Source organism: Aplysia californica, unplaced genomic scaffold (genome assembly GCF_000002075.1).
Source record: "Aplysia californica isolate F4 #8 unplaced genomic scaffold, AplCal3.0 scaffold00547, whole genome shotgun sequence".
NCBI classification, from domain to species: Eukaryota; Metazoa; Mollusca; class Gastropoda; order Aplysiida; family Aplysiidae; genus Aplysia; species Aplysia californica.
Genome location: NW_004797817.1, coordinates 154,886 through 171,556, shown reverse-complemented (window position 1 = coordinate 171,556; position 16,671 = coordinate 154,886). Strand labels below are relative to the sequence as shown.

Below are 16,671 nucleotides of genomic sequence, written 5' to 3'. Positions count from 1 at the left end.
ATGACAAAAAGCAAGCCTTTAAACGACTCAAAACAAAAGTGCCTTCAAAATAATGTGCTTATGTTTATAGGGCTTTGAGTTAAAACTAAAATACTTGGTGGGAAAAAAAAAATTGAAGCAATGAAGCCTGTATTTTGTTTTGTTCAGGACACGGTGGAGACGCTGCTCCGCCATCAAGCCGATGTTAACGCCAGGGACAAAAACTGGCAGACGCCACTCCATGTGGCAGCTGCTAACAATGCTGTGCGCTGTGCTGAATACCTGGTGCCACTGCTGACCAATGTCAATGTCTCTGACCGGGCAGGCCGCACTAGCCTTCACCATGCTGCTTTTAACGGGCACAAAGAGGTACACAGTCTTGTGTGTTTGTTTTTTCACATTTTCTTATGGCTCTCATTAGGGAGTTTTTTAAACCTCTTCTCCCTTGTCTTTTGTATCAGAGTTATCAATAGGGTATTTCTCTCTCTCTCTCTCTCTCTCTCTCTCTCTCTCTCTCTCTCTCTCTCTCTCTCTCTCTCTCTCTCTCTCTGTCTCTCTCTCTATCTCATTCCTTTTCCCCTCTCTGTCTCTTCCTTTTTCTATTCTGATACCAAATTGGTGTTTTTTGTGATTAAATTAGTCTACTCTAAATTTCTAAGTGAAAAAAACCCAAAAACTTAACCATGACAGTCACTTCTGGTGTAATTTATACAGTGAAACTCGCATATAACAAATTCCTTGGGCCCGACCTTAAAGTTTGTGAATCTGAGTATTCCATAAAAGAAAGTTGTAACTAAAGTGAAGCCTTTAAAATCGGTAATAATAGGGACATCTGTTCTGAATGTGCCGACGTGCGAGAAAAAGGAAAAAGGACTAATGGTGCCCCAAAGTGCTTGCATATATGAATGATTGCTTCTTTTGACAAAATAGGGTTAGGCTTGGTTCCAAACAAGAATGATTTTCTTTTCCTTGCTGGTAAACCAAACTTGTCCAAGGCTAACCTTGAAAACTAAACAGCTGAGATGCTGTAGTATACATTATGTGTTAGTTTAGTTTAAAAAAAGAGGCATTCTTTTCTTTCTTTGATGCCGTACTTAAGGTGGAAAGTGTTTTTTAGTGGCATCTACCCTGATGCAGGGTGAGAGAAGCTTTGATGATGATGATGCCGTACTATTGTGGTAGTTACCTCTATACGTGTTATTTTCTTCCTTAGATGGTGAGCCTGTTGATCGACAAAGGTGCTACCATCAATGCCTATGACAAAAAGGACCGGCGGGCCATCCACTGGGCTGCATACATGGGCCATGTGGAGGTGGTCAAGATTCTGGTGGATCACGGTGCCGAGCTCAACTGCAGGGACAAAATGGTGAGTGTTCTGTGGTAAAAGGTGGGGAAGGAGGGGGGCTAGGGTTAGAGAGATTGTGGAAAGAGAGGAGAGGGTTGCCAGCTGGGTTGGTGGGTCATGGGAGTAGGAAAAGATTATTGTGGAATCTTTTTCGTTCTGAAAATGCTTGTTAACTGCATGATTATGTTCTCTTCTTCATGCTTATGTTCAAGACTTCAGTGAGATAAAAATCCTGGAGTCATTTGGAAGTGAATGAGACAAGCTTATGGCTCACTTACTCTGTCATTGTGATCAAATGGTGTTCACTCTGATATTGTGTATTGGGGTTTGCGTGGGGGAGTGTGTGTGTTTATTTGTGTGTATGTTTGTTTGTGTTTGTTTGGGAGAGAGGGAGAGAGAGTTTCATAATCTTTAAAATTAAAGAGATGTCATGGAAGATTCTTTTTAAAATTTAAACACACGTTTTATTCCTGAAATTTATTTTCAAATGGAGTATGCTATCCAGTCCCAGGTATGTTTTTTTGGGAGAAGGGATGAACGAATAAATTTGTATTCTTCGTCATTTTTTAATTCTTATTGCGTGTACAGCTTTATTTGTTATGTGTTCTGTCCCCAGATGTTCACACCTCTGCACACTGCCGCGGCTAGCGGCCAGATTTCTGTTGTTCGGCTTTTACTCGAGTTGGGGGTCGAGGTGGATGCAGTCAATATCCACGGCAACACGCCTCTACACATTGCATGTCTCAATGGACAGGATGTAGTGGTCAGCAAGTTGTTAGAGTATTCGGCAGCAGTGAACTCCATCAATAATAAGGGCATGGTAAGAACCCTGGTGCTACTCTGTGTGTCTTTGTGTTGCACTGAACGGTCAGAATTGGATTGGAGCCTCATTAATATGAGGGTATTTGGTGGACGCTTTGGAATGGGCTGCTTCTTCTACTTCTGTTCAGTTTTTTGTAATTCTATTCTGTTTTTATTGGCCTATAGATGTTATTGTGCAACCTGTCACCTTTCACCTGGCGGGTGGTTGGAGAGCGCTACTGGTAGGTCCTACCTCATTACTTTTCCTCTGTTGTTTCTATCTGTCTGTCTTACTGTTTCTCATCACTAAATGACCATTAGTATGTCGATGAGCTTCTCCTTCCTCAAACAAACTAACAAACCTTTCACCTATCACCATAACCATGTTTTTATGTTGGTGCCCCACTCCTTTCCACAACAGGCTTCTATCTTCCCTAGCCTCTGCTTCAATGTATTCTTAAAAAACCATTTCTGAATTTCCTGTTTTCCATGTATGATGTAGGAGGTCTTCCCTTATTTGTCCTTGCCTCTATTTTGCCCTGCAACACAGTTGTCATTAGGTCCGCTTTTATGTTTCTGTTTGCATTACGGAGATATTTTAGTCTCCTTTTGCTGATTGTAGAAAGCATGCCACTCTGCATCGTGCAAAATAAATTGCCTAAATACAGTCGAACCTATGCTGACGAACACCTGCCCAAGACAACCACCTGTACAGACGGCCACTTCCCACTTTCCCCCTTGCGTTAAAAAAATATGTGGTTGGGTTGTCAGTGACAGATTTGACTAATTTGACAACAGCATGTTAAGAGCTGAGTGTGAAAATTTTAATTTTGATTTTTGCTAATGGAGCTTGTGGGATATAAAATATAGGAGTTTGTGATTGAATATGAATTTGTGACGACCATTGATTAATTTTTTAGAAAGTTTCAGAATAGATGTATGTGATTTTTGTGACAATATGAATATGTGTGATGAAATGTGGGTTTTTGTCAGTGAATATGTCTTAGAATTTTTATATTAAGGTGTTAGAATTTTATGAGTGTATATGAAGTTTTCTGTTTCCTTGCAACTGACCAGAAAGTAATTAAAACGATGACTTGAGCTTGTGTGGGCATTCTGTGGGATTTGGAGTTTTGTTGAATTGTGTGTTTTTTAAAGTGCATCAGTCCGAGTTGGAAAATGTTTGTGTCTAACGTAGAACTATCAACTATTTTTGCAGGAATATATTGTCATGGCATCAGTATTTTTTGGTCTCTATTTTTGTCTCCCTTTTTCCCCACTGAGCATATCTTTATGAAGTATGTCAAAATGTTGAGATCAGGATAGGACACAATTTAATTAAAGTACAGTGGACTGGGGATCCATGAAACATCGAAGTAAGGAAAGGAGGTCAAGCTTTTGTTGGGGTATAGGAACAGGAGCATTCTGAAAAAAACATTGAATGGTTTTTTTGCAGGTCTGAATTCAGGTTAGTCTGAAGTGAAGCGATTTGTATTGTGGTTCCAGTTTACGTGTTAAAAATACATGGGTTTTAATTTTTTTTTTTTACTCATCATGCTGGTCCACCAAATATTTTCTCAATTGGTCTTTTCATTTTTATCTCCTCCAGACACCTCTTCATTTCGCTTCTGCATCCACACATGGGAGCATATGTCTGGAAATTCTTGTATCTGAAGGAGCAAATACCAAAGCTCAGGTAAGTGTCTCTGACCCAGTGTGAAATGAGAAGTTGGTTCCTTCCTCCTTTCTCATTTCTCAAGTTTTTTTAAGGAATATACCTAATGGGTACTTCCAGGCTGAGGAGGGAGAGTATTTTATTGATTTGCCTGGAAGAAAAGGAAATAAGACATTGGATCGGGGAACAGACTAGACTGGTCATGTATGGATAAGAAATGTTCAGTTTGACATTGATTCTCTCCTGTGTTTGGACAAACTGATATTGATATCATTGGCTTTCAAGAGGATCCTGCTGGCATACTGAGTGTGGACAGGATCTGTGAAGTACTTGGGGAGATTTCTCAAATTTATTCAAATATTGGAAAGTATATGTTTTGCATGATAGCTATTCAATGAACGATGCTGTTGGAAAATTAGTTTACAGATTTAGCTTTGGAATGTTTATAAAAAAAGAAACTGGAAAACACTTTTTATTCTTCCAATTGGGGATCATTTAGCTAATAGTATTGTGAATTATGAATACACAAAATAGTTTAGATGTTATGCCAAGTCATTTCATACACAATTTCAGACAAAAAATAAGCCTTCATTTCTTGTACTTAGAGTGCAGCGTCCCAAATTTGAGTGAGATTTATCGTGTCTTGCTTTAGGACATACTCCAGTGGCTACTCACATTATCATTAATGTTGTGTCAAATATATTTTTTATCATTTGTGAACTGAAGCTCATTGACCATTTGACCACCAGAGCCACACAGGAATGGATGAACTATTTGTAGATTCTCTACTCTGGTTTTGGTTCCGGTGTGGATTTTGTTATTTTGATTTTTTTTTATGTGTGTGTGTGGTATACGTACCACATTTGGAGAAAAAAAAAATTTGTAGAAGGCAGTTTTATTATGTTGTGGAAAATAATAATTTAAGAAAGAACTAAATAATTGTTTTCATGATGATGATGATAATCAAATAAGAGTTTACTTACTACAAAATGATGTATAGTACACACACACTCACTCAAGCACACACACTAACACTTGTGCACTCCAGTACTCTTCTCGAAGTCTGGTCACTGATTTAATACAAACAGCAAACATCAGATTTTTAGTGTGTAGATGAACACTCTTCTTATTATAGGAAGCTAATATAACAGCCTTGCCCCACTAGCTTGTGGAGCTCAATCCGTGGAATTTGTTAGTAGTGGGATAAAAAAAAAAATGTGTCTCGTCGCAATGAAATCAGGCGCTCGTCAGTATTTTAACACATGGAGTTAGTCGTATGATCTTAAAGCTTGTTTATTTATCATGTTTACTGTGAAAAAAATACCCATCTGTCTTAAATAGAAGTCAAGATACCGTCAAACCTGTGTAAGACGGAATTGCAAAGGAGCCAGAAAAAAATTCCGTCTGAACCATTTTCTGTCTTAGATAGGGGATTCAGGGGAGAGATGGACGGGGGTTTCAAAGGCCCAGCTGGTGGGATCAAGGGTCACTTGTCCGATCGGCAAGCAATGGTCAAAACTTCATCCCTCTCAGTTGCTATCCTGTCTGATAATGACATGAGTCAGTCTTACTTATCCAATTACCACCAGTGCTTGCCTTTCATAGGACCTCTGATCTATTAAAAACAAACGTTTGAACATCTCCTTTGCTTCCACCCTTAGCCCCATCCATTGGCGTAACAAGCACAGTCAACCAATGCCACCCCTCACTGCTATCATTTAACAACGATTCGAGGAACTCTTTTCTCGGCTGGCCGTATGATCAGGGCGGCAGGCATTGGTCAATCTAATTTCACATCTCTGGCTTCTGGCTACCCAGGAAAGTTTCCGTAGTGGCTCACAACTCGAGCACTCGCAAGGGCAGTCGTGAGATTTCACACCCACACTACCATGATCATTTGCATCACTCAGGGCTCACATGATGGGGCAACATCTACCCCCAAATTGTACCCCTACTCTCCTTCCTCGCCCAGCAAAATGGCCATAGCGTTAAGTTTAGAGCCGGCGGAACCAAACTTGCCAGTTTTGTTTTAAATCAGGGCTGAGCGGGCAAAGCATTTTCTGTCTTAGACAGGTGAAACCCTTGGAAGGGAGCGGATTTTTCTTTTTGTTTCCGCGTTGGACAGGTTTCCGTTTTTTACAGGTAATTAAAGAGGAATGTGTAAAGGGGGGAGCGGGGACGTTCCATTAAGACAGGTTTCCGTTTTATACAGGTTTCTGTTAAGGCAGGTTCAACTGTATTTGCAATTGAAGGAGGTGGGGCTTGCATGGCTTCAGAGGTAAAATTATAAAGACAATAGCTGCCAACGTTAGGTGACTTCCAAGGCTTGAGAGTCCTTGGAAACTACAGAATTACATTTTTTTGTGCTCTTTATTGTTTTTCTATAATGTCCGCACATAAATGTGTTTTCAAATGGACACCAAAGGTGTTGAGCGAAAAAATATAAAAAATCAACAAAAATTGTCAAGTGAGCAGAAAAATGCTCGCTTCTTTGATTTTAGTATTCTGATGAGCGCCTGATTTCCCTATGCCACCTTACATAAATTTTTTAGGTAGAATGATAGCTGGAAACCATTTAGCTCTGTGAGGAAAGTAGGAAAAGCTAACACCCCCCCCCCCCCCCCCCCCCCCAGTTCTGACACATGAGTTCTTGCTGTCATGCTGCTGATTAATCTGTCTGTGATGTAAAGGTTCTGTTTAGTACAGAAATTTGTTTTTTTGTGTGTGTTTTATGCGAGGGTGTTTGGGGGCGGGGGTGTCTGATTATGGGTTTTTAATCAGTCTTGTTTTTAGAATAGTAGCTATGTATCAAATGTATGCACTCTCAGCCATCCATTTCTTGGCTCACTTGTTACACACTTGTTTGTATGGCATGAGATGCTAAGTACACACCAGCTGATGTGAACTTTGCCATAAAATAAAAATAGGCAGCGAATCATCTATTGCGAGTTGATGAAGGGCACCACCGCTAGGTCCAACTTCTTTATCTTTCCCTCTGTTGTTTCAGTCTATCTTGCGTCTTCCTTGCACAAAATGACTGTTATTGTGGGGATGTTCTTCTCTTTACTCAAACTCAAATCATCTGTTGTTTATTCTACATGTGCATATTGTCTCTTCAAAGTGAAAAAAGATTAAGTACGCTGGTTCTTACCAGACTAAAATGTTGATAGCACAGTTAAACAAGTACTCTAATGGAACACAGCAGTCTTCAAAGTTGACTGAACAGGAATGCCTCAGCGTCTTAAAAGGTGTTTTTTTGCATGCTGGAGAAAGGGATGAATCAGTTTGGGAGGTTGTAGCTGTTGAAAGGACACACTGTTGTTGCCTTGCCATTGTTATCTTTGTTGTTGCTTTTAAAACTACTTTTTAGTTGCTTACTACATATTGCTTTGATGCTTATATAGTATTCAGTGTTAAAAGTGGAATCTTGCCTTTTTTTGTGGTTATGGTTAAATGTCTGAATTGCATCAGTTTAATGTCAGACATTTTGTTGTGGTGTGACATATTTGATGGAAACTGAGTTAAAACACTGTCTTCAGATGACCAGTGGGACTGCATATTTGTGGAAATGCACAAACCAGAGGAATATATACACATTCAGCAGCTGGGTTCTTTTATTTGGTTTGAAATGCTTTGTGAGAATTTATTGAAGATTTACAATATTATAATATGGAAAGTGTACAGCGGTCTGGCCACATTTCAATCACTGCTTCCTTTTGACGTCTCTATGGCTCGTCTTTAATCACTGCACTTTTGGTCTTTGTGTGTGATCTCTGCAATGTGTATGTGATGTGTTGATGTTGACAAATTGTATGCGGCCTTGTGTGTTTCAGGCTGTGATTGTATGTCATCACTTTGTGTCTTCCTCATCTTTTTTTTTTTTTTTTTAGATTTTTTAAATAAGAAGTACCCTTATACATTTGAATAACTTTCTGATTTGAGGTAATTTTTTTCTAACCTTAAATTTATTTTTTGTTTGCTTTCATCATATTGCCAGTGAAAAACTTTAAATTTTCACCTGTAACAGTGAAAGCGAACAAAATAATTTTGACAGTTCTTAGATCATGAATTTGTTTGTTTGCTCTCGCTCTGTTCATTTGGCCTTGAATTTTTTCATATGCAAAACCCGCCCTCCCTTCCAGGATGGGAAGAGCCCTGGGCTTGTGTTCCCACCAAATGGTAAAATCCACGGCTCCCGCTCACTGTCCAGTAGGTTCCGAATGCGTGTCTCCTGCATGCTGGATCCTTGTCCTTGCTTTAGTTTGATGTTGGATGTTCCTCTTTTAGTCCAGGGCTCCTCACCCCAAATTTCCAGCATGATAGAATAAAGAGAAACTAGTTCAATATTGGGGGGAAAAAACTACCTGTATGATAGAATGGGGATATGTCCTTACCTTAGTTGGAAAAAAAAAATCTTCCTTAGAGGTAGAGCTAGGAGACCCTAATAATTTGGGAGGCAAATATTCCTCTTAAATGAAATGAAGAAAGATCAACATTTCATTGGAAAAACAAAATTGCCTTGACTTTGAATGAGGAGAGAGCAATATCAGATTGGCTAACTAGTTTCAGATTTATGATTACACTTGGCGACGGTGTGAGTGAGGGACTCTAGTGCTGAAGCCCATCCACTGCATGTGTTTTGTGATGGTGGTGGTGTATACGTTAGCACGCCGTATTTAACACTTGTACCGAGTGTGCGCTTTTTCAGTGAGTTTGCCCGTTGACTTTACCTAGTCCTGCTGCTGATGAATCTATACGTTTTTTTTCTCATGGGTAAAGCCTTGAACCTTGACCTTGCCTCTCTAAGTAGACTGTGGCAATTGGAACATAGCTTTCGTTTGCATTGTTTATGAAATAGGAAAAGGCGCAGACTCTGACTACAGGAAAAGTGTTGATGATTGTACGTGAAGTTCCGTTGACCTCACTTTTCATCCTCTGGACTTTGTACACACACACACAGACATAAACACACACACACACACACTCCCACACACACACTCACACACACACACATACTCACACACACATACTCTAATACACAATCACCGAAATATACATTCTCTCACACATGCACACACACACTCACACACACACACACACACACACACACACACACACACACACACACACACACACACACACACACGTCAGGATTGAGACTTGTTGCATCGTTGCCTGTGGTTGCTATTTGTTGTCCAGCATGCAGTTTCTCCTGTTATGTTGTGTGCGCCATTTGTCGTGGTATGCAGTCATGACTTGCGAACTCAGTCTCTTATCACACTGTGGATATGTCTGTCTCTGACTTCTGCTCAAGTGTTAATGCATGTGTGTGGGCACTGATGGTCTCTAAATGGACGAGCAGATCTGTGGAAAGCATTTTAAGTGTAGTCTTTTACTTTCTTTATTTAAAAAAAACAAGTGTATGTCAGATTTTGTTTTCTCTGTTGACAAACCTTTCTAAAGCCACAAGTTCCACCTGAGTCACTGACATCTCCTTCACAGTCTTATTGCTGGGACATGTTGTTCATTATTGTCAGTTGTGAATGATAGCAGATTTGTGGGTGGTTGGCGGGTGCTCTGGTTTTGGTTTGCTTCTTCTTTCCTATCAAACATCTGTTGTCTTTATCTCCCCTCCTTCTTTTTTGTGTTTGTTACTCTCTTGTAACTCCTCTAATTTTCTGGCGTTCATATGACCTTATGTAGTCGCGAGCGCCATAAATATTTCACATGTTCATGGCTATTCAAAATAGACTGATGAAAGGAAAAGGGTTTATTGGAGACCTTGGGGTTTTGGGGTCTTTTCTGCTATCATGTTAGTCATTATTTTTGTGTTGACTGTTTGCTGATGCTGCTGAACTCTTCTGCTCTGTGGTTTGACATTTGAGAATGACGGTTGTCATCAATGTCGCATAGATTTCCATGGTATCATCACTGGTGCCACTCATCCTGTCACATGCAGAATCATTATTATTGTTACTGTTGTCATTCATCCTGTCTTGTTTAGTTATGACTGTTATTGTTGTTGTTGTCTGGCATCCTGTCATATGCAGTTGTTGTTACAGTTGTCAGTCATCCTGTCATGGTGTAGCTGTGGTGCTTTTTGTCATCCTGTCATAGGAAATTAGTTTTGTTGTTGTTGTTACGGTTGTCACGCCATCCTGCACATGTTTTGGATGCTCCTAAAAGAAGCAGAGCAGTCTCAGCCTAGCCATAGTCAAGGCCGTCAGCCGTTGTGTAATGTGGCTTAGGTGGGCTTTCAGCCTTTTTTGGAGTCTTGAGTATGATTAGAAATACAGGAAAATCAAAAAAGTCCTGTCAAAATCGAGGCAATGCACTGACAAAAGAAGTGCAAAGGAAAAGATTTAGTGGATTCTCCTTGGACAAACAACTTTTTGTGTAGCTTTGCTTTCTTATGAATGTGTATGTTGAAAATAGTGTCATCTGTTCATGTGTGTAATATGTGAGGCAGCGTGGTGAAATCAGGTGCTCGTCAGAATAATGAAATTGAAGAAAAGGGCATTTTTCTGCCAGTTTGGCAATTTTTTTTCTAATTTTTGTTTTTTGGCTCAACACCTTTTATGTCTGTTTAAAAACATATTTTTGTGTGGATTTTACCCTAAAACATTGATTAAATTAAAGGCACATCAAATATGAATTTTCATTTTTCAAGGACTCTCAAGCTTTGGAAATCACCAAACTTTGGCGCCCACTTTCTCGCTAATTTTACCTCTGAAACCACGCGCCCCCGATCTCTTTCAATTGCAAATATCTCGACTTCTATTCAAGATAAGCTTGTATTTTTTTCATCAAAAGATGGTTAAATGAGCAAGCTTTAAGATGATACGAATAACTCCAGATGCCCAAAAATTGACGAGCGCCTGATTCTGCCTCGTCGTGACAAATATGTTGTCTCAATTGCTGCTGTGATTCCTGGCTTTCAGAACAGAATTTGGGTTCCTTTCAAAGTACAGGGTTTTTGGGTGTTTGTTTTGTTTTCAGTGCTTGGTGATGTAAAGTTTGGAGTTAATGCCATTTTTTTTTAGCAAATAAAGAGTGTTAAATGTTTTACCTTTGAAAGTTATGTGTTTCAGACTCTTCAAAAAAGCCTCAATCCGTATCTGTATATTAATTAACCTGTTCATGATCTTCTCTGGACACTCTTTGGTTCTGCCGTGCAGGACAATTGACTTGTCAATATCTCATAGCTGTATGTTCATTTCTTTGTGGGAGGGAGGAGTTGGTTGTGAATTCAATTCATCATTCATAGTTTTGAAGCTTTTCCTCCTGGAACATAAGAGGAGTTTCTGTATGTTGATGTCAAGATAGAGGTCAGGACATATGGTCAGCCATTTCTTTGCACAAACTTGGAGGAATAGACTGTAACAGATTTCTGTTATATGGCGTCGTTACAGACCTATTTACATCCATTACTGTCCTGTCCACGCTCCACCTACACACAGCTAACGTCCTGCCCTATGCCCAGTTCCCATTGTCCTGACATCTAATCCACATCACGCTTTCATCTCCCTGGTTTATCTCATGTCCATCCAACCCTCATCTTCCTACCTCCATTCCCACCTACTTCCCATCTACGTGTAACCAGCATCCCACTTTCATCCAACCCACATCTGACCTTCTTCCTTTCCACATCCCTTCTGATTCCAACTAACACTTTATGGACATCTCATTTATCGCTGATCTGCTTTCTGTAACCTCCCTCCCCCTATCATGCTCTTCCTTCCTCCAAGTAATCCCTCTCCTCCCTCTTCTCCCCCGCCTTTCCCCTTCCCTCCCGTATCATCTTGTATTCCGCATGCCAAGCGTTATACTCAACTGTTATTTTTTCAGAGTGAAGATGGACGCTCAGCTCTCCATATGACTGCCCTGCATGGTAGATTTACCCGCGCTCAGAGCTTAATTGAGCATGGTGAGATGCACGTTTATTTTCCTTTTTTTACCCATCCCCTGCTTGAGTTTTGTTGTGAAGTGTGATATTATTTGCTGTGATTGGTCTTTTTATTTTATTGCTTGGTTTTGTATTCCCCCATTTTCGTCTGTAGTGTAACAACAGTACTGCATTTTGAAGATATGTTCATCTCTTTTACAAGTCAATAGACATGTTTTTTTTCCTCCAAATTTTCTGTCTTGATGAATTCATATGTTAAGTCCTTAACTATTAAGAATTTAGTTCAGGGTTGAGAATCATCTTTTCCAAAACTGACAGTACATTTTTTGATACAATATATTTCTCTTCTCATTAGAGGTCCAGTTCAGTTTTGATAAGTGTCCAGTTTTCAATCCTTGTACTGGTGACATTGACTTGGAGTTATGAAAAATTGTGTGAATTCTTTTTTATATGTGTATGTGTGTTCGTCGTGTGCGTGCGTGCACACATGTGTGCGCATGTCGTTTAGCTTTTTAAAAGTTTTTCTTCTTTAAGAAGCATATTATGGTTCTATTGGTTGTTCTTTGGATCTTGATTCCATTCCTATGGACCCAGTCTTATATCATGAAGTGCGCAAGGGAAAACAGGTTTACTGGACTTTCTGATATATTTCACGTTATTTTTTACAGTGATGAATAGTGTGTGTAACTTAATGTAAATTTAGTTGCAAAGCATACTGGGTACTCCTATGGGATGAGTGAGATTATTATTACAATAATGATCATTGGTATTAGTACCTCAATTATTAGGGTCCTCCTCCGCTTCCTCCCTTTTGAATTTTTAAAAAGTGAAGTATATGGTGACTATTTACTCCTTTAATTTCTGCATTGTGTCTGAAATGTGTTTGTTCATTGGTGCCAGGTTGTCTTGTAAACACGTGTGATCGGCTAGGGAACACGCCTTTGCACGTGGCAGCACGCTACGGCCATGAACTGCTCATCAACACTCTGCTTGAACACAGGGCTGACCCGATTCAGTGAGTTGTTGTTTGTCTGTATTTATGACTGTCCTTTTCATTTTATTTCTATTGTTAGATGTTTTATGGCCCAATCAACACATTTTAGCTCTGTCATGAGGCTGCTGCTTTGACCCAGCCACTATTTGTCTGTCTTTATGGACTTCTTAGCATTGTAGTTTTGTAGTAAATGTTTTATGCTCCTGTTGACACAATTTAGATCATTTATGAAACAGGCTGTTTCAACCCAGTCTGTCAGGGCCAAAGCAGAATGTATGTACTTCCCTGAAGAAAAATGGAGGTTCTTGATAACATGTCTTTCGATAAAGCTTTGCTTAGTTTTAGTAAGAGTGTGACGGCACTTGTAGCACACTAAGATCATATTAGCGCTGAAGATCAGAGGTGTTACAAAAGAGTAACAAACACAAAAAAGAAAGAGGAAAGATCAAGATAATAGATGTTTGATAGGAAAAAAGGGGTACCAGAGCACCGGCCACCCACAAGCTTTGGTTTAAATTTATGTAGTTATGTTGACGAAAAATAAAGAAAATAATATAAGACACCACTTAATTTGTGACTTGTGAAAAGAGACTATATTTCTCTTTGATGAAGTGCAATGGTTTACAAATCATGCAAATTAAGATAAAAATAAAAAAGGAAGTACACTAAAGAACTGACTTTCTGTTGTTAAGAAGTGTACCACGACTGCTTAACACTGCACGCACCCTGTTTAATTCTCAATAAACATGTTTATTCCTTCTACAGCAGCATTCACCTCAACTTTCAAGTAATTTTCCACTGTAACAGTGTCCAACAATCTTTTGTCATATACATTACTAACATCTGGCACCTATAAAAAAATGTGTGTTGTTTCTACAGACGAGGTTACATGGGAATGTTGCCCATCCATGTTGCCGCCCTCAATGGCTATGTTGACTGTGTAAATAAACTTAGATCATCTATGCCTGCCTTTGATATCAACATCCCCGATGATGCTCGGAGAACCTGTCTACATGGAGCAGCTTGTAGTGGGTAGGTGAACCCATCTATTTTCACGATGTATCATTATTATTGTTTTATAACCAAAATAAGTTGCATCATTATACTGAGCTACTGGTAATCCTTACTTCTTCAATTTGCTCTCTGTTGTTTCTGAGTCTTGTAAATATGTTCCCCTTTACTTACCCAAACAGCCATCCAGAATAAGCGGGCTCTATTAACAATTAAACTTCTGAACCAGGCAAGTTTCATTTAATGAACTCAAGAGTCACAGAAAGTGTTTTGCTTTGAAATGTTGATGGTTTCAGTATTGTTTGAAGACATTTTTATTCTCTTAAAAATTTTACTTTTTGTTTATTGATAGGTTTCTGATTTTGATAACTCTGTAGAAGTGGTTATAATTACATATTATTTTTGTTTTTTCAGGAAGGTTGAATGTGTTGAATACTTGTTGAATGAGGGAGGCAACCTGTCTCTACAAGACGCTGATGGAAGGTACAAAATTTTAGTTGAAGTTAACACTCTCTCAACTTGTTAAAGTTATTTATCCTGCGTTGTAGCGAATTTGAAACAAATGAAAAAAAGTAAATCACTGTGGCTACGTATCATACTTGCTGTTTGAAGAAGAATAAAACTAGTTGGTAAAATTAGATTTGAATTAATTTGTTTTTAGATTTAATAAAAATGCGGTCAAAGCAAGGGCCTCTCTTAAATGCAGTGGGAGGAACCCCGCACAGAGGGAGCAGCTGTGGAAAAAGGCCTCGCTCCAACTTTTTTAATTTTAAAAGGCACAGTCTTGATTCTAATGCATGGAACTGAATACACTTAAGACACAGGGCAACTCGAATTCCAATTTCATACTGTTTTAAAAAAAAATGAAAAGAACATGCAAAAACCCCAGAAACGATATACAGTAAGTAATCAGCTATTTCACTAAGATCGAGTGTGAAACTCCCCTCCTGCTTTGTTACATTTACTTTGTGATCTCCATAGCTCTCTTTTATACTTTTTTGTCAACCAAGGATCCTGTTGAAAAAAAAATAACCATCATAGGCGGACACTTTTGCACTGGCCTTTGAAATGACTTATTATGTCAAGTAGAGTATCAGACTTTATAAAAATAAATTTAAAAAAGTATAACAATATTTTTCTGGATTTTTTCCCCAGGACTCCTCTACACTATGCAGCCGCCCATTGCCACTTTCAGAATGTCCTCATTTTGCTAACAGCCGGGAGTGATGTGAATGTGACCGACCGCCGAGGGTGCACTCCCCTACACTATGCTGCCTCAAATGACATTGATGCTAAGTATGCTCATCTTACTGCTTTGCATCTTTTTTGGTACTTAATCACCCTGCAGAATCCCACAACATTTTATGTGGTCTCTGAGTCTTTTTTTTTGTCTGCTCAGGATTTGTTTTTCGTTCAGAGGTGGCCTTGTGAGCTGGTCACTTTTTCAGGTACTAGGTATTTTGAGTATTGTTAAAGCGGTCTTGCTGGTGTGTTATAATGATATGCTATGTTTGACCACAATCAAGTTCCTGAGTACTGTTAAACTTTAATGATGAGTGGGGAGAGGAGTTTGTAATTTTAATTAATTTTGCCAAGGACTTAAGAATTTGTATTCATGAACAGTGTATGTTGATTTATAAAGAGTCAAAAAAATTCGTTTTTATAACTTTCTTTGAAAAGGACTTCAGTGTTTTGTTTTTTTGAATACAGTAGTTTCTGTTTTAAGTTTATTATTTTTATGAAAGGTTGCATAAACATTTCTGTTTGTTGATCTTGGGAGTCTGGATGTGTGTATGTTGTAAAAGGCTCTGTAGCTTTTATCAGTTGCAAGATGATCTTCTCTTGTTGCTGAGAGTTTTGCACTGGGCTTCATTCTTCTATCACATCTGATTTTATAGGTAGGCAGGTTGTAAATGTGCTAACAGGCCAAACAGCTTTCTTGCTGTTCCAAGAAACTGTAAAACTCCTTGAAACAAGAATGCCAGCAAAAAGATATGTTGGCCAAGCAAAAATGATTGAAGAAACGTTGGATGGACTTTGTAAAAGAAGAATGTGAACTCATATGGCTATGGATTTACGTGATATACACTTGTGCTTATATGACTGCTCAAAGTTAAAAAGGAGTGTGAGATCTTTCAGTAAGTTTTACACTCTCTCTATATACACATGAGTTCTCAAAGTAAAAGAATGATACAACATTGTACAGTTAAGTCTTTACTCTGTATATGCCTGTGACTATGTGACTGCTCTAGCTCTCAAGATCAACTGTCTTAATGATTTCCTCTGTGCATGTGTTGTGCATGTCGTGTTCCATGTCAGGGGTGGCAGAATGCTTGGTCTTGTTCACAGGGTGGTGGAACTCTTGCTACACCACGACGCTCGCCCGGGCATCCGAGATGATGATGGCTACAACGCAGTTCACTATGCAGCCCTCAAAGGGCACAAACTCTCCTTGGAAATGGTAAGAGTTCTAATGATACAGTTCTGTTTCATTGTTTATTCAAATGTTAGCTGATTCCGTCCATTCAGCCGCTGACACCGGCTCTGAGTTTTTGCGCTGCATCCATTCGACCGCTGTGAGCGGCTCAACGAAGTCCGAGCGAAATCCGAAACAAATGTGCACTTTTTAACATAGTTTCTACTTTTTAAGTTGTCGAAAGGAAGTAGAACCAGTAAACAAACCTAACCTCAATCTCTGAGCGCCAATATCGATTGAAACTCCGTGAAATTCTTGCAAAAATCGTTGTTTTGTTGTCGCTATGTAGGCTAGATCTAAGGGTAAATAACACGGAGCCTGGTATAAGAAAAAGGCCCTTCAAAGAAAAATATTCAACTAAATTTGTGAAATTCTTGCATAAATGTGTTTTGTGTTGATTCCTATGGATTATAAGGACTTGTAGAGCTGAGAAAATGCGGTAAGTCGAAATTTTCGAAGAGGTGTTGCGCAATTTTTTTTTTCC

At 39.1% G+C, this 16,671-nt stretch overlaps 1 protein-coding gene across 1 annotated transcript in view; it reads left to right on the top strand.

Moving 5' to 3' along the window:
- LOC101852719 (serine/threonine-protein phosphatase 6 regulatory ankyrin repeat subunit A) overlaps window positions 1-16,671 on the top strand; it is a gene marked incomplete in the record, with an annotated part of 49,651 nt that overhangs the window by 14,210 nt on the left and 18,770 nt on the right. Inside the window, 9 exon segments of the mRNA XM_013087111.2 lie at window positions 1,193-1,345; window positions 1,941-2,144; window positions 3,735-3,821; window positions 11,649-11,727; window positions 12,607-12,721; window positions 13,580-13,732; window positions 14,126-14,194; window positions 14,867-15,007; window positions 16,061-16,172. Coding sequence (XP_012942565.1) covers window positions 1,193-1,345; window positions 1,941-2,144; window positions 3,735-3,821; window positions 11,649-11,727; window positions 12,607-12,721; window positions 13,580-13,732; window positions 14,126-14,194; window positions 14,867-15,007; window positions 16,061-16,172 — 1,113 coding nt within the window.